At 43.5% G+C, this 18,855-nt stretch overlaps 1 protein-coding gene across 1 annotated transcript in view; it reads left to right on the forward strand.

Annotated features, from left to right (window-relative positions):
• The window catches only part of LOC119413542 (GDNF family receptor alpha-1), a 251,133-nt gene that overhangs the window by 153,974 nt on the left and 78,304 nt on the right, over positions 1-18,855 (forward strand). The window contains exon 5 of the mRNA XM_037680600.1: positions 16,451-16,629. Within this exon, the coding sequence (XP_037536528.1) occupies positions 16,451-16,629 (179 nt within the window). The remainder of the gene's footprint in view (positions 1-16,450; positions 16,630-18,855) is intronic.

An 18,855-nucleotide genomic window follows, 5' to 3' on the forward strand; every position in this document is an offset into this window, starting at 1 on the left:
CCCCCACACACACACACACATATATGGCGGTGGCCATGTTAGATTTTGATGTGGCAACCTAAATTTTGATAATGAGCTTTCTCATGTTTAGATGCTGCCACACACCAAAATGGGTCGGTACCTGACTTTTCTTTTTAATTTATCAGGCTCAACACAGACAGCTGGATGGAGGGTATTTCCTACCCCTCCTCTATACTCCATGACGGGGATAACAAAACTATAGCTAAGACAGAGAGTATGACCTATGCAGTGCATAGTAGTAATGTGGAGGAAAACTTATTTCACCTGAAATGTTTGATAAAAAGAAAAAAAAAAAACATAAAAATCAAATACACTAAAAACACTGACTGATAAATTACCGTAGTTAACATCTATAATTAAAATGACTGAGGCAGCCTTAATAATAGTCTAAACATCTGAAGAGTCTGCAGCTCACTGTACTGAAGTTTATTTTTGTCTTGATGCCAGACAACATCAGGAAAGTGTTAAGAGGTGTTAGGACTGTCATATTTTGTTTCAGCGTGAAACAGCTCGACTCTATCAACAACCACTAATGGTTTTATAGCTAGTTGTAAAACAGCCTGGTTGTGCCTGACCCGTTTCTCCCCTCAGATGTTGTCAGAACCTGCTCCAGTGGAACAGTTTGGACAGACTCAGATGCCGACAGAACAGCTGGTGTGTTTTTAGGATTTAAAAATCAGCAGAGTGACGACTGAGCAGGTGTTGACTCGGATGACAGAGTGTGTTGAGTAAAACTGAAAGCTGATTTCAGTGCACGAGTGCATGAATCCAGGAAACTTTAAGGTAATATTTATAGTTTTCTCCATTTATTATTGTGTGGATGTTTATGAAGCATTCTATTGTGATCCATTTTTCTTCCGTACGTTTTTCAGCACAATTCTCGTCCCGCAATTTTCAATCTATTTCAACAATTCATTTCTCAAAACATACAGCTTCTTCAGGACAATCCTGCTATGACTTTGGTATCGGTGCAACTTTAGCTTTTTGAAAAAAAATTTCTGCCATTTTTTTCCATCCATCCATCCATTATCTTCCACTTGTTCCGAAGTTGGGTCGCGGGGGCAGCGGCTTGAACAGGGAAGCCCAGACATCTCTTTCCACAGCTACCTCTTCCAGCTCTTCTGGGAGGATTCCAAGGCTTTCGCAGGCCAACCGAGAGACATAGTCTCTCCAGGGTGTCCTGGGTCTTCCCCGGAGTCTCCTCCCACATGCCCGAAGCACCTCCCTAGGGAGTCATCCAGGGGGCATTCTTGCCAGATGCCCGAACCACCTCACTGGCTCCTCTCAATGTGGAGGAGCAGTGGTTCTACTCTGAGTCTCTCCCAGATAATTCAGATAATTATTTATTCAAATAATTCAATTCAGATTGTTCTAGAATTGCGCCGCTCAAGGTGGCTGCATGTTGGAGCAGCTCTGTTACTTTCATTTTGAGATTTTACTTTTGGAAACTTTAATTCCTCTTTTTCTGGATGTAAATCACATTTTTTTGGATGATTGTTTTCTATGGTATCAGATGCTGTGCAGCTGGAAGGATTTTTACTGAAACTTTTTTAGTTTTGGACATTTGTTATGATGCGTAACCATGGCAACAAGGCAGTTTTCTACAACCAACAGCAGCTGATTAACATCTCAAAAGCTCAAATAATATCTCAACTACAGCCCTAAATCTCAAGTGGGTTAAAAGGATGTTCTGTGGACGCATTCTCATCTACCTGCCAGCTGTGCTCGAGTGCCTGACCACTGAGATCCTGGAACTAGCAGGAAACACGGCTCATGACAGTGGAATGACAGGATCATCCCTCGGCACCTACAGTTGGCTGTCGGCATTGACGAGGAGCTCAGCAGACTGCTGGGAGGAGTGGCCATCGCTCTGGGAGGAGTTCTGCCCGGCATTTGGGTGGTCCTACAGCCCGGGGGAACCGAGAGGCCAGCCGAGTCTGGGTGGACGGAACGGAGGGCATCTGCAGCCAGTTTCTTAAGATCCACTGTGGGATGGACCTTTACAACAGATCCTTCCTGTCTATAGCCATCAGTATCTATAACATATCTTAATGAAATGAGGATAACGAGTTAAAACAACAAATAATTTCCCTCTGGGATTAATAAAGTATTTTTGAATTGAATTGAATTGAATTGAATAACCGAACTTCTCACCCTATCTCTAAGGGAGAGTCCAGCTACCCTGCAAAGGAAACTCATTTCAACCTCCTGTATCCGTGATTTCATTGTTTTGGTCACTACCCAGAGCTTGTAACCATAGGTGAGGGTAGGAATGTAGACTGACCGGTAAACAGAGAGTTTTGCCTTACAGCTCAGCTCTCTCTTCACTACAATGGATCAGTACAGAGTCCACAATACTACAGATGCTACACCAATCTGTCTGTCAATGTCACGCTCCATTCTTCCCTCACTCATGAACTAAACCCCGAGATACTTGAACTCCTCCACTTGAGGCAGAACCTCACCCTCGATCTGGAGAGAGCAATCCACCCTTTTCCAGTTGAGGACCATGGCCTCAGATTTGGATTTGATTCTTATCCCAGCCACTTCACATTCAGCTGTGAACCGCTCCAGTGAGAGCTGAAGATCACGGCACAATGACGCCAACAGGACCACATCATCTGCAAAGAGCAGAGATGGTAATGGTATCCTGAGGCCACTGAACCAGAAACCGTCCGCCAGCTGGCTACACAGAGAAATTCTGTCCATAAAAGTTATGAACAGAATCGTGACAACAGGCAGCCCTGGCAGAGTCCAACTTTCACCATGAAGGGGTCCGACTTACTGCCGGCAATGCAAACCAAGTTCTCGCACTGCTTGTATATGGACTGAACAGCCCTTAGCAACAGGCCCCTAATCCCATACTCACAGAGCACCCCCCACAGTGTACCCCGAGGAACACAGTCGAATGCCTTCTCCAAATCCACAAAACACATGTAGACAGAATGGGCAAACTTCCATGACCCCTCGAGGACCCTAGTGTGGGTAAAGAGCTGATCCAGTGTTCCACGGCCAGGACAGAATCTACATTGTTCTTCCTGGATCTGAGGTTCGACCAGCGATAGGACTCACTTCTCCAGTACCCCTGAATAGATCTTACCATGGATGCTGAGGAGAGTGGTGCCCCTATAATTGGAGCACACCCTCAGGTCCCCCCTTTTGAAGACGGGAACAACCACCCCAGTCTGCCAATCCAGAGGCACTTCCCCCAATGTCCATGTGACGTTGCAAAGGCGTGTCAACCAAGACAGCCCCACAACATTCAGAGCCTTAAGGAAATCAGGGTGAATCTCATCCACTCCCAGAGCCCTGCCACCTCAGAGCTTTTTAACTACCTCGGCGACCTCATCCACACTTATGGATGGATCAACCCCAAAGTCCCCTGACTCAGCTTCCTCCATGGAAGATGTGCTGGTGGGATTGAGAAAGTCCAAGAAGTATTCCTTCCACCTCCCGATGACATAATTAGTTGAGGTCAACAGCAGCCCACTTTCACTGAATACAGTGTTAGTAAAGTGCTGCTTTCCCCTCCTCAGCCATCTGATGGTTTACCAGAATGCCCTCAGAGCCGACCGAGAGTCGTTATCCAAGGCCTCACCAAATTCCTCCCGCATCCGAGCTTTTGCCTCAGAAACAGCCAAGGCTGCGGACCACTTGGCCCTCCGATACTCCTCAGCTGCCTCCAAAGTTCCACTGGCCAACAAGGCCCAATAAGACTCCTTCTTCAGCTTGGGGGTGTCCACCACCGAATTCGTGGATGGCCACGAGAAGCACCAGCAACCTTGCGACCACAGCTCAAGGCAGCTGTCTCAACAAGTGAGGTGCAGAACATGACCCACTCAGACTCAATGTCCCCCACCTCAGCTGGGATGCATTTAAAGCTCTCCCAGAAGTGCGAGCTGAAGATCTCTCTGACAGGTTCTTCTGCCAGGCATTCCCAGCAAACCCTCACTACATGTTAGGGTCTACCGGGTCTGTCTGGCATCTTCCCCCACCATCTGATCCAACTTACTACCAGGTGGTGATCAGTTCACAGCTCAGCTCCTCTCTTCACTGGAGTGTCCAAAACAAATGGCCGCAAATCAGATGACAAAACTATGAAGTCTATCATTGATCTACGACCTCGGGCATCCTGGTGCCAAGTGCACTTATGGACACCCTTATGTTCGAACATGGTGTTTGTGATGAACAAACTATGACTAGCCCAGAAGTCCAACAACAGAACATCGCTCGGGTTCAGATCAGAGAGTCCATTCCTCCCATTCACGCCCCTCCAGATCACACTGTCATTACCCACGTGGGCATTGAAGTCCCCCAGCAGAATAAAGGAGTCCCCAGCTGGCACGTATTCCAGCACTCCTGCTAAGGACTCCAAAAAGGCTGGATACTCTGAACTGCCATTCTGTGCATAGACACAGACAACAGTCAGAGCCCATCCCCCCACCCAAAGGTGAAGGGAAGCCACCCTCTCATCTACCGGGGAAAACTCCAACACACAGGCACCAAGTCGTAGGGCTACAAGTAGACCCACACCAGCTCAACGCCTCTCACCATGGGCAACTCCAGAGTGGAATAAGGTCCAGCCCCTCTCAAGGAGATTGGTTCTAGAGCCCATGCTATGCGTTGAGGTGAGCCCAACTATATCTAGTCGGTACCTCTCAACCTCAAGCACAAGCTCAGGCTTCTTCCCCACCAGAGAGGTCACGTTCCATGTCCCAAGAACTAGCTTTGGTAAGCCAGGGTAAGAGCGCCAAGATCCCTGCCTTCAGCCACTGCCCATAGCATCACGCATCCAACTTTTATGGCCCTTCCTGCAGGTGGTGGGTCCACAGGAAGGTTTTTTCATTTTTTTCCTCATAGAAAATTAATTGAGCTCATTTTACATCCTTCAACTCTTTAGATGTGTTTACAACCTTTTACTGCTCCTTTCAGATTCTGTTCTGGTTCAGCTTCTTTCAGATTACTTGTGCAAATTTAAAAGGTTTTCAGCTACTTTCAGCTGTTCTTTTCAGCTGTTTTGTGCTCCTTTCAGATTATTTATTGTAACTAAAACATTTTTGTGCTTCTAACTTCTTCCTACCAGTTTCAGCTTGTTATGGTCCTTTCAGATAATTTATCCAAATTTCAACTTTTTCTACTATTTTTGCTACTATGTAGCTGTTTTATGCTAATTTAAGCTTTTTCAACTAATTCCACATTTTTGCACTCATTTAAACTTTTTTCAGCCTAATTCCACTTGCACTCTTTCCACTTCCTTCTTGTAATTTCAGTTTATTTCTGCCTTTTTAGCTACTTTTCAGCTGTTTTGTGCTAATTTCAGCTTTTTTCAGACAAGTTCCCCCTTTTTGTGCTAAGTTTTGCTTCTTGGACAAACGTGTTCTTTTTACTTTCTTCTTCTATTTTAAGCTTGTTCTACCTTTTCAGCTACCTTTTTAGGTAATTTCAGCTGCTTTCAGATAATTTCAAGTTGTAGTTGGTAATTTGCTACTTTCAGCCTAAATGACTTCTTTATTATCCTTTCAGCTTTTTCTGCTCTTTCTGCTACTATTTTGCTGTTTTTATGTTAATTTGAGCTTTTATAGCTAATTCCACCTTTTTTTTAAGCTATTTTTCAAGCTATAATTCTAGAATTGCGCCGCTCAAGGTGGCTGCATGTTGGAGTAGCTCTGTTACTTTCATTCTGAGATATTACTTTTGATAACTTTAATTCCTCTTTTTTATGGATATAAATCACTTTTTTTGGATGATTATTTCCTCTGGTGTCGGATGCTGTGCAGCTGGAAGGATTTTTACAGAAATATATTTGCTTTTGAACATTTGTTATGATGCGTAACCATAACAACAAGGTTTTTTACAACCGGGAGCAGCTGATTAACATCTCCAAATCTCAAATAATATCTCAACTACAGCCTCAAATCCCAAATGAGTTGAAAAGGAGGCGTTGTGGATGCAGAGCAGGAGCAAAGAAGAGGGAGAAAGAGAGAAGAATGCAGTTTAAACCATCTCTTCCATCGATCATGATGGGCAATGTGAGATAGCTGGGAAACAAGTTGGATGAACTTCAAGCCCTAACAAGGACCCATCCAGAGTATCGGGAATGCAGTGTTATGTGTTTCACTGAGACATGGTTGCAGGATCATATCCCCGACTCCAGCGTTTCCTTGCCAGGCTTTCTGACCATACGAGCAGATAGAGATTTAAAGAGGAGTGGCAAAAGGAAAGGAGGTGGGTTGGCAGTGCTTGTGAACAACAGATGGTGTAATCCTGGACATGTTACTGTGAAGTGTCATCTCTGCAGTCTAGATATTGAACTGTTAGCACTAAGTTGTCGTCCATATTATTTGCCAAGAGAGTTCACCAGTGTTATTTTGGCAACTGCTTACATTCAACCCAATGCTGTTGCCGAGACTGCATGTGATGTCATCAGCTCCGAGGTTGCTAAGCTACAGACACAACACCCTAGTGCGTTTGTTACAATATCTGGGGATTTTAATCATGCCTCTCTCTCTCTGCTACACTTCCGACATTCAAACAGTTTGTCAGCTGCTCTACCAGAGAAAACAAAATGCTGGACTTGTTTTATGGAAATGTCAAGGATTCATACATCGCTAAAGCAAGCCCCCCTCTTGGCAAATCAGATCACAATCTTGTGTATCTCTGCTCAAAATATAAACCCCTTGTTCAGAGGCAACCTGCAATAAAGAGAACAGTGAGAAAGTGGTCAACGGAAGCTGAAGAAGCCCTGCGGGGTTGTTTTGATGCTACAGACTGGGATGCACTGTGCCAGCCACATGGAGAGGACATCAATGCCCTGACTGAGTGTGTGACCGACTATATAAACTTCTGTGTAAACAACACCATCCCCACCAGAACAGTGAGATGCTTCCCCAATAACAAACCCTGGATTACCACTGACCTGAAGGAACTGCTAAACCATAAAAAAGAGCCTTCAGGGAGAGAGACAGGGAATTATTGAGGAGTACACAGAAGCAACTAAAAGTCAAGATAAGAAACAGCAAGGAGGTGTACAAGAAGAAGCTGGAGAGCAAGCTCCAACAGAACAATATCAGAGAGGTGTGGTCAGGGATGAAACAAATCACAGGCTTCAAGCAGAAGGAGGATCAGAAGAATGGAAGCCTGGACAGAGCCAATGAACTGAACACATTCTTCAATAGGTTCAGTTCAGGAACAAGCTCAGCATCCTCCTCTCTTGCCCACAGCCAAACATACATACCACCCTCCATTGACCCAAGACTGTCCTGTCACACCTCAAATATTGTATCTACCACCTCAGTCATGGACCCTTTTTCTACATATTGGTCTTCAACTAAATCAGAATATGCTGATACCTCCTTTGTCTCCCCCTCTGCGTCTCCAGAAGTCAGGTGAGGAAGCAGCTGGAGAGACTGAACCGGAATAAGGCTGCAGGTCCAGATGGTGTCAGTCCCAGAGTCCTGAAGGTCTGTGCAGAGCAGCTCTGTGGGGTTCTGCAGTACCTCTTCAACCTTAGCCTGACCCAGGAGAAGGTTCCAGTGTTGTGGAAAACATCCTGTCTTGTTCCAGTGCCAAAGAAAACGCACCCATCAGTCCTCAATGACTATAGACCTGTTGCCCTGACATCCCACATCATGAAGGTCCTAGAGAGACTTCTGCTGACCCACCTGACTAGACAAACAAGCACATATCAGGATGCACTGCGGTTTGCTTATCAGCGTGGACTTGGAGTTGAAGATGCCATCATACACCTGCTTCAGCAAACACACTGTCATCTAGAAAAGGCAGACAGCACTGTGTGAGTCATGTTCTTTGATTTCTCCAGTGCATTTAACACAATCCAGCCTGATTTGCTTTGTCAGAATCTTCAGAAGACTCAGGTGGAGGCCTCAACAATCACCTGGATCAAAGACTACCTGACAAACAGACCACAGTTTGTGAGACTGAAGTGTTGTGTGTCTGACCAGGTGGTCAGTTTTTCAGGAGCACCACAGGGGACTGTACTCTCACCATTCCTTTTCACCCTGTACACCTCAGATTTACAGTACAAAACAGACTCCTGTCATCTGCAGAAATATTCTGATGACTGCAGTAGTCGGGTGTATCAGAGATGGACAAGAAGCTGAGTACAGGGAACTGGTGGACTGCTTTGTGGCATGGTGTGGAAACAATCATCTCATCCTGAATGTGAACAAAACTAAGGAGATGATTGTAGATTTCAGCAGAATCAGGAACAGATCCAACCCTATTTTCATCATGGGAGAAGAAGTGGAGGTGGTGGAGAAGTTTAAATACCTTGGAGTTCACCTGGACAATAGACTGGACTGGAAATGCAACAGTGAAGCCGTCTACAAGAAGGGACAGAGCAGACTGTACTTCTTGAGGAAGCTGAAGTCCTTCAACGTTTGCAGCAAGATGCTGCATATCTTCTATAAGTCTGTTGTAGAGAGTGCTATCTCTTCTGCCATCATCTGCTGGGGTAGCAGCACCAGAGCAAGTGACTTAAAAAAAGATCAACAAGCTCATAAAGAAGGCTGGCTCAGTTCTGGGGACTCCTCTAGAACCTTTGGAGATGAGTGTTCAAAGAAGGATTCTTCATAAAATGAAGAACATTATAGACAACCCTCAGCATCCTCTTCATCAGACTGTCATACAACAACACAGTGTCTTCAGTCAGAGGCTTCTTCAAATCCGTTGTAGGACAGAGCGCTACAAGAGATCCTTCCTGCCCACAGCCATCAGCATCTAGAACAACTCTTTAATGAAACCAGGATGATGAGTTACAACAACATTTAATTTCCCTCTGGGATTAATAAAGTATTTTTGAATTGAATTGAATTGTATTTCAGCTTTTTCCATTTCCTTCTGGTAGTTTAAGCTTCTTTCTGCATTTTCAGCTACTTTTCAGCAATTTTTTGCTAATTTCAGCTTTTTTTTAGCTTAATTTCTGCTTATTTAAACCTAATTCAGCAAATATGTGCTCTTTCTGCTTTCTTCTGTTAAATTAAGCTTGTTCCTCCATTTCAGCTACATTTCAGCATTATTCATTAGCTAATTTCAGCTGTTTTTCCACAAGTTCTTCATCATAAGCAAACACTGCATTATTGCAGGAAATGCAATTTCTCTAGTTATTAATGTTGTTGTTGTTGTTATTATACCTTGTCCAATATTCAACGTAAAATACCAAGTGTGGTGCAGAATTTTTTTAAATATCTTCACCACATTTGTGTGTTTAACAGACTGTTTGGGACATGACAGGCTAAATGATTATCATTGCAATTTTTATCTCTCCACATGAACCACCAATGTAGGTTTGGTACTTAAAGTGATTACTGATGGAGCATTTTTGAGGTGTCTTTATTCCATCAACAGCTTATATTTGTCTAAACTTTGTTTTTAATGAGTCATGGAGGACTTGTGATGAAGAAACCAAACAGTTACTTGCCTTTGGTCAAACCGTTGGACATCTCCAACATCTCAGACCTCAGTGTTTTCTGTAATTTTGCATCAAATCTGAATATGGGTCGACAGAATATGGTCAGGTTTGTGACACAGCGTTGTACGGTAAATTTGTAAGAACAAGCTCTTGTTGCACCACAAGTTTTTACATTTTTTAAAAGAAAAATATGATGCAAAGTCCAACAATTCTTACTTCCTGCTACTTCAGCCAGTTCTACACCTGCTACGTTTCATTTAGCACAACTGCAGCCACTCTTCTTATCAGCCCTAGCACATATTGACCTTTCTGCAATTACCAATGTGCATACATAAAAAATGGCACCACCATATCAAACAGGTTCCTAGATTTTTCCTGTTGGTGTTAATCTCTGTTGTTTTGGTCCTTTGCACCTGATTTTTTTTATTGACTGTCATATAAAAATGTAGCTGTAAATTAGTTTTAATTGTTCTGAGGTTCCAACAGGAGGTTGGCTTGAAACACAGCAATGAAGGCTACTTATGGGACAGATCTGGTTGGCAGGCCACAGACTGATGAAGTCTTCCGGATGGAAGACGAAACATTTCTCCCTTAAAGAGACTGGTCCAGATTAAATGATTTAACCTTTTTTGTGTTATCTACCTGGATGATTGAGCCTAAAAATCTTTTTTTTTTAGTTTTAATTGTAGTTTTGTTGAGATAGTGTAATATTTCCAGGTGTTGGCGTGACTGCAGAACACAGCTAAAACATAGGTTGATATGAACACTGTTTAGAATAAGAGTAATTCAACAAACCAGAGGTAGGCATGAACCTCTCTAGACTCTGAAGCATCGCAGAACACTAACTTTGAGCATGCACATTAGTAACTGTAAAAATCAATAGTCCATCAGTTGTAGCTCACACCCAAGTCGAGCATTACACATCTTACATCCCTAGTCCAGTCCATCCCTGTGCCTCCCCTCATGTTTTCTCTAATTTGCTTTTCGTCTTTAAAAAGTCATGAACAAACAAGCTGCTGAAAAATGATTTTCATCCTGTAATCAGTGGATACATCAATGGATCATAAAGTCAAACCACCCTCTTTCATGTTCCCATTTCTTCTTTCCCTCTATGTGTTTCCTCTTTACTCAGTGTAACGCCTCACTCGCTCAGCATTAACTACTGCTTTTTTGGGCTCATTTACATGTTCATCATACCAGGCATCACCTGTTTAATTTGACTTTTCTCAAAAGAAAACGTGCATTTACAGAGAAAAAATCAGCAGGGAATAAAAATGTTAATTAATGATAAGTCAAGGCAACTGTTAATTAGTTGAAGCTGACAGATCAGTAGAGTTGTGTGTTCAGATGAACACCACCACACTGACACTTGGGCTGAGGGTCTCTTATTATACATATATTCAACACACATATCAGCTGGTTCTATTTTGTATAGGCTTCGCCCTTTAAGGCTGTCGCTGGTGGGTTTATCCCGTCATGCAAAGCATTGCACTGAAAAAAATTAGTCCACGCCCACCTGTTGTGTGGGCCCCACCCGGTCCGTATAAATTACATTAAGAGCGGGTAATTGGCTCCCAAATAGCTTTTTCTTCTGCCATTTAGGAGCCAGTGAGGCCCGACGCATAAAGGGCAACGCTTATACTCATAGAATCTGGGGTTACAGTACGTAACCAACGTTCTATTTCATATAGGCTTTGCCCTTTAAGGCTGTTGCTGGTGGGTTAAGGGCGTAGCATGATGTAGTCTCCGCCTCACTGGGTCCATTCGAACACCATAAGAAGTGTCCGCTTGCCCAAAAAACATCTTGTCACTCAGCTCTCCATGTGCGTAAATGCGCATTGAGTGATTACGCGCACAATGCACAGACGCGCACTGCGTAGTTTACGCGTTTCGAGTGCCTGAACACCCGGAAAAGTTTTCAACGGGAAAGAGGACAAGCTGAAAAATGCCGTGAACAGAGCAGATCCATGGCTCTTCAATATGAACAGATTAATAAGTGAACTGAATATTAATCAAATAAACTGATTGATGACTGCAGTCATGAACTGATTAGGGACCATAGAACAAGAACAACAGTCATAACCTGTGACTGATAACAACATCTCACACTGTAATGCATGCAGTCAGATGTGAGTTTAAATGAGATTCCATGAAACAACAATATTCATTTTGTTAAGGCACTAAGGACAGAATGTGTCATGGAACGAGCCGACACATCACGTAAATAAAAGCGAATAAATGAGCAGGGTGTTGACCACGCGGGCGCAGTGCAAATATTCTGCATTGTTATACCATTATGCAAATCAGTTTAAGATGCGATACTTCTGGTCGAATGCGCCCTCAGATTGTCAGAAGGCTCTAAATCTGATGCTCTGTGGGCTTCAGAAATGGCCTCACACAGCCAATGTGACAGGCGCTGGATGGATAACGGGCGACCTGCAGATGCGTCTCTAAGTGCACAAAACAAATGTTGAGTCTGACGCAGTGCCGCCGTGCGTGCTACGTAACACGTCAACGCACGCACAGGGCAGAGAAGATGGAAAGATGATTCTTCATCTGATTTGTGGGGAGGAGGCAAAAATCCCTCCAACGATATCACTCTTGATTTAAATGAGTTTTTGATGTTTTATTGCATAAACGCTGGGTTAGGCCTCAGATCAGCTGAGCTGCCATCAGCCTGAATTCTGAGACATAACGGAGTGACAGAGAGGGCAGGTAAATCACTCACCCTCTTAGCAGATGTTAAAGGCAACAGCAGGGCTGTTTTAAGAGACAAGACTTTAATTGGAACCTGATTCAGTGGCTCAAATGGAGCTTTGATCAGGGCTTGCAGAACCAGCGTTAAGTCTCACTGTGGAGAAAGTGTGCGTGATACAGGCCTGCACCTCTGTACACCTTTTAAAAAACGCTTCATCAGCGGATGATTAAAAGCTGTTCTGTCCCCGAAACCTTCGTGACAAGAAGAGATGGCTGTAGCATACGTTTTAATTGAGTTGAACGCCAGATTTCTGTCCATCAGCTGCTGCAGAAATGACAGTATGCCACCTAGTGGACTTGAGGTGGCCTCTACACCTTTCTCCGTACACCAACGCTGAAAAGCTGTCCACTTTGATGTGTACAGCGCTGTGGTGGAGGCAGCACGTGAAACCTGGATCGTGCGCACCACATCTTGAGAGAGACCCATCCTCTCTAAAACGGATCCGCTCAGTGGCCAGACTCAAAGGTGCTGGCCTATTTCTGGATAACTCCTGATCGTTCCTCCTGCCTAGAGGAGAGCATCCTCCCTCCACGGCAGTTTCCACGGGCACTCTGATAACAGGCGTCGTGGAATTGGGAACCACGGAACGTTCACATTCGTCTGAGCCATCAGCTCGAGATAGAAGCTCCAGTCCCCGTGACGTGGACCGCCCTTGGACATCTCATCCGCTCTTCTGTTCAGAACACCAGGGATGTACACTGCTCTGATGGAGAGCAGATTTTGTTGTGCAACACTCCAAAACATTTATATGAGCCGCTGTGTGGGGTGGCCACAGCGCCCCCACAGCTCGAGACATGCATGTGCCTCCCCAGCCTGACAGGGACACGTCTGTGAAGACTGGCACGTGTGACATAGGTCTGCTGACGCAAACTCCCTCCGACAGAACAAGAGGGTTTCCCAGTGTCTCAGGTTGATTCTCACAGAGGGGGGCGTAGCAATCAACTGTCTCTTCTGCCTCACCGGGTCCACACACAAACGAGCAAACCACCTCTGGAGGCATCGCACCGTGTGAGCAAACGACATGTCCTTAATAACTTTATGACGGAAACAGCTGTTATCACTCTGCCGGTTTCACATGAGTTGCACTGCTGCCACCTGTCTGGAAAAAGGGTCAGCAGCAACAGATCGTCCAGATAAAACAGAATTCTCCTCCCTGCTTTGTATAGCGGCTGCAGAGCCGACTCGATGCATTTTGAATGGAATGTTGTCTCACAGTTGAAAATTGACAAATCTAAGATGGGTCTCATCCCTCCGGTCCATTTTGGCACCAGGAAGTGACAAGAGTAGAACCCTGTGTTTTCCTTTCCTTCTGGAACCCTGGAAATTATTATTTTTTTTATCAGAATTTCCTGAACTACTGCGTGAAGGAACGAGAACTGTTCTGGAGGTGACAGAAACATCTCTAAAGTTCCTCCAAACAGGGGGTTTGAGCTGTAAACTGTAGCATGTATCCTCTGCTGATAAGACAGTTCATCAATCTTACTAGAGCGCACGCTTGCTGCCACTCCGCGCAACGTTCGGGAAGCGAGCACACGTTTTTGCTGCGTCACATTATTTACGGACGCCAATCACCGCCGTCATGTGTGCCACGCTCCGTCTGCGGGCTCACGTCCGTGCTGATGTGAACTGGTGTGCGCTGAGGGGAGGCGCACGTGCCCCTGGGCATGCAGAGCCATGTAGGTGAGGGCTGCCACGGGGGCGCAGCGCTTTTGTGCCACGGGGGCGCGGTGCTTTTGTGCCGCGCTCAGGCTTCGGGCTCACATCCGTGCTGATGTGCGCTGGCGTGTGCTGAGGAGGCAGCGCACAGCTTGGGCTGAGCGAGGTTTCCCACTGGACTCGGTCTGCTGAAAACATTCACTTTGGCTGCTGTGTCACTCACGCGCACATTTTGTGTGTTTTCTCGGGCTGCAATGTTTATAAGTGGTTTATAAGATACTAACAGATACACAAACCTAACAACTGGATGTATGTGTCCAACTGATTAACCTCTGGAATCAACCTGATTCAAGATGACTGCCACAGCTAATCAACTATATCTATCACAAAAAATGACAAAAACTCAGTTTTTCAGATGCTGAGCTCAAATTTGGTGTGGTAGTAGCTGAGAGTCAATTCCAAGACATGCTGTTAGCACCAACAGATTGCACAAGATCTTTGTTCAAAGCTGACAGAGCCTGACCTGACTCAACATTGTTGGATTTATACCTGGATTAATGAGCATGAACTTTGGTATCTTTGTTTAAAACTTTTGCACACAAGGCAGCAAGAAACGTGCATTCTTTCAAGGAATGTTAGTTTCAATTAAAAAGCTCTAGTCAAGATGCAACATATAGGCTGGTCTTTTTGTTGTTGCTGCAGTGGCTGAGTGGATAGAGAAGTTGGGAGAGTTGGGGGTTTGATTCCACTAGTAGTCACATGTTGAAGTGTCCCTGGGCAAGACACTGAACCCCTCATTGCCTTCAATGTGTGTCCCATCAGTGTATGCATGTGTGTGTAGTAGAGTGCTGTATGAATTGGAAAAAAAATCAATGCACACGTTCTTGTTTTTAAGTTTTCTACACCACTCTACAACCTAGCTGGATTTTTTGTTACATTTTCTTTTAAATACCGTTTTATTTTAACTTGTTAACAAAAATCTCAATTTGTACGCATCCTTTGAATTATTAGCTTTGTTGTCAACTGTTGTAATCACTCTTTGTTAAAATTAGGTCTCTTGTACATGAGTCCCAGAGGTTCAGTGGGATTAACCTGTATAAACACTGGTGGATTGTATGAATGTGTGTGTGTAGTAGAGTGTTGTATGAATGTGTGTGTGGAGGTAAATAAGGGTACAGATTGTGTTGTAAAGAGCTTTGAGTATCTTGAGATACTGGTGCTATACAAGTTCATTTAACATTTTTGTAATAACATCAGTAAAGTTTTTTGCTGATATTAGGGGATATTATGCTGCATTAGGGGTGCAAATCTCTCAGTGTCTGGCAATCCGATTTGATTCCGATTTTTGGTGTCACGATACGATTCAAAATCGATTTTTCGATTCAGAAGTTATTTTTCTATTTCTATTAAAGACAAAGCAGCGGGTTGAATCGCGCTGTCTCCCTCCTCCATGCTTGCAGACTCTATTCAGATAAACGGAGCTGGCTAACTAGCTTGCTGTACGGTGGCCTACACGGCTCAATTCTACAGCGGCTGAACGGGGAGTAGGAGCGGAAAAAATATAAAACTTAAATGCATTTTTAAATCAATTTATGAACCTTTAGAAACGATTCAGAATCGCCAGGACTAAGAATCTAGATTCATCGAAAATCAATTTTTTTCTGCACCCCTAATATGCATGCATTATGCAGAAGACTGTTGGAGTCAGTCTCCCCACCATCACAGACATTTACACCTCCAGATACAGGAAGAGGGTCACCTGCATCATGAAGGACCCCACTCACCCAGCACACACACTTTTTGCCCCGCTTCCCTAAGGCAGGAGGTTGAGGAGCATTAAGTGCAGAACCACTAGACTGAGGAACAGCTTCTACCCTGAAACTGTTAGACTCATGAATCCCTAACCAGAATAATCACTGTGAAAAATCACATCATGTTGCTGCTGATCTGTTTCATGTTGATGTGTTCATGCATGCTCATCTGCTCACACAGACTCATGCTCATGTTTGTGCTGCTGTTCGACATGTTTTTATTCTATTAGTGCTTAGTGTATTTTTTGTTGATGTTTTTCTTAGTTCATATCTTAGATGTTATCATTGTTTTCCTTTTACATTTTATTGTTGGATGTAACTGTGACCCTGTGTACATAATGTCGTTCCACCACATGTACCACATGTGGTGGAACGACAATAAAGGATCTCTGACTCTAACTGACTCTGATTATTTGGTACTTTATCTAAAGATTTTTTTTTTAGAAATTATTACAATTAATTCTGTTTTTTTTTTCCTGTCTTTGTCTTATATCTGTATTATTATCTTTTCTCCTTTCTTTCTTCTTGTTAGAGTTTGTGTACCACCACAGTAACCTATTTTTTCTTGTAATGCACGCATAGCCGTCTGCTTCATTTGACATTGGCATGACTTTTAAATAATCTATAAAAGTCTTATATGGGTGTTTATGTCTTTCTATGTCTTTTTGATAGAACAAGTTCATTATCAGTCCTAAAAATCTCCATATATTGGTACTTTTGTGTTGCCTTACCCAGCTATTCTGACATTCTCACCTGGTTCTTCTCTGTCTTCAGGTGAACCTGCAGTGGCTCGAGAGAATAACTGCCTGAATGCCGCCAAGGCTTGCAACCTGAACGACACGTGTAAGAAGTACCGCTCTGCCTACATCAGCCCGTGCACCAGTCGTGTCTCCACCGCAGAAGTCTGCAACAAGAGGAAGTGCCACAAAGCTCTGCGGCAGTTCTTTGACAAGGTGAGGCAAGGGATGTCCACCCCCAAGGACCAGTTTTAACAGGCGGTATGCCGATGTCACCTGTCACTGAGGGATTTGATTAGTGAATTTTGTAGGTTTTTGAGATAGTGTTTTTCTGGAATAGAATTGGATGCATCCTGGTGAGAGAAGGGAGCGATTTTATCCACCATCAGGTGCAACAACAGACTCAAGGTTAACTTAACCATAAACTAATCTTTGGCCATACCTAGGGCCACCACACACACATATATATGTAAATATATATATATATATATATATATATATATATATATATATATATACTGTATATAAATTTACAAATTAAAATAAGATGGCAAAAAAAGTAGCAAAAAACAGCTAGATTCTAAGGTGAATGTAGAGAACTAAAAACAGGAATATGTCTGCATTGGTCCTTGCCAGGAGTCCAAAAGATTCTTAAAGCCACTTAGCGAGGTCAAGGTCAAGAGCTTCAAATCTTTTTGTAAGATATTCCAGGAAACAGGAGCGGAGTAGGAGAAGGCCCTTTTGCCTAGTTCAGTCCTCACTGAGGGAACACTGCAGGTAATAATGTCCTGAGAGTGCACGCTGTAGTTGCACTCACTCAGAGACATGTAGGAGGAGATGTATGAAGGCAGCAGACCAAGAAGTGATTTAAAGATGAAAATGTACCAGTGAGAGAGTCTGCGTGAAGTTAATGATGTCCAGTTAACCAGTGAATACAGGGTGCAGTGGTGGGTACGATAACCACAGCCAGTTATGAATCTTAGTGCACCATGATAGACAGCATCCAACATCTGCAGGGTTCTTGTAGGAGTGTTCATATAAATAATGTCACCGTAATCAATGGAGGGAAGGAAATTCACAGTTACAAAGTGTTTCCTAGCATTCAGAGTTAGACAAGATCTGTTTCTGAAAAAGAAACCCAGTTTAACTTTCAGTTTCTTTACTAGGTTTTCCATGTAAAGATTAAGAGATACGAGTCGACCAAGATACCCAAATATTTATAGGAATCAATAAACTCAATTCAATTCAATTCAGTTTATTTATATAGCACCAAATCACAACAGAGTTGTCTCAGTGCACTTTACAGGAACATTCACATACATAGAAAAGCCAATTAGTAAAGTTCTCTATCTAAGGAATCCAGCAGACAAGTTGAATCTTGGCTTTGTTGCAGTCTCCCATCCTGAGCAAGCACAGTGGCAACAGTGGAAATAAAAAACTCCCTTTTAAAAGGAAGAAACCTCCAGCAGAACCAGGCTCAGGACAAGCGGCCATCTGCTTTGACCTGCTGGTTTGAGAGGACAGGAAGGAGAGACAGACGAACACAGAATGGTAGGTCCAGGTATAGGTCCAGGTGTACCTGAAAGACAAAAAACATGTTAAGGATAGAAAAAAAGATTACAAATACAAAACAGGTTGAGCAGAGTAAGTAAAGACAGTAGCAGAGTGAAAGGTGTGGTCAGTTTGTCCTCCAGCAGTCTAAGCCTATAGCAGCATAACTAAGGGACAGCTCAGGAAACCCAAGCCAACCCTAACTATAGGATTTATCAAAAAGGAAAGTCTTAAGCCCAGCCTTAAAACTGGATAATGTGTCAGCCTCACATACAGAGATTGGAAGTTGGTTCCACAAGAGAGGAGCCTGATAACTGAATGATCTTCCTCCCATTCTGGTGTTGGAAACTCTAGGAACCGTGAGTAAACCTGCAGCCGGAGAGCAAAGTGCTCTGTTAGGAAAGCATGGAAAAATAAAATCTGTAATATAAGATGGAGTGTAGGTTGTTGAGAGCTTTGTAGGTTAGAAGTAGGATTTTGAATTCAATTCTGGATTTGACAGGGAGCCAATGGAGAGAAGCTAAAACTGGAGAGATATGATCTCTCCTACTAACTCCAGTTAAGACTCTGGCAGCAGCATTTTGGATCAACTGAAGACTTTTTAAAGACGTAGTTGGACATCCAGATAATAAACCATTGCAATAGTCCAGTCTAGATGTGACATGCATGGACCAGTTTTTCTGCATAATTTTTATATAAGATGTTTCTAATGTTAGTGATATTACGCAGGTGGAAGAAGACATTTCTAGTAACGTTTTTAATGTGGGGGATAAGACATGTCCTGATCAAACATAACACCAAGATTTTTAATATTAGAACTGGAGGCCAGATTAATGCCAGCTAAGGAGGGAGAAAGACTGAAAAATGTATTCCTAATGTGTTCAGGTCCAA

The sequence above is a fragment of the Nematolebias whitei genome, chromosome 1 (assembly GCF_014905685.2).
Source record: "Nematolebias whitei isolate Nwh7 chromosome 1, NemWhi1, whole genome shotgun sequence".
NCBI classification, from domain to species: Eukaryota; Metazoa; Chordata; class Actinopteri; order Cyprinodontiformes; family Rivulidae; genus Nematolebias; species Nematolebias whitei.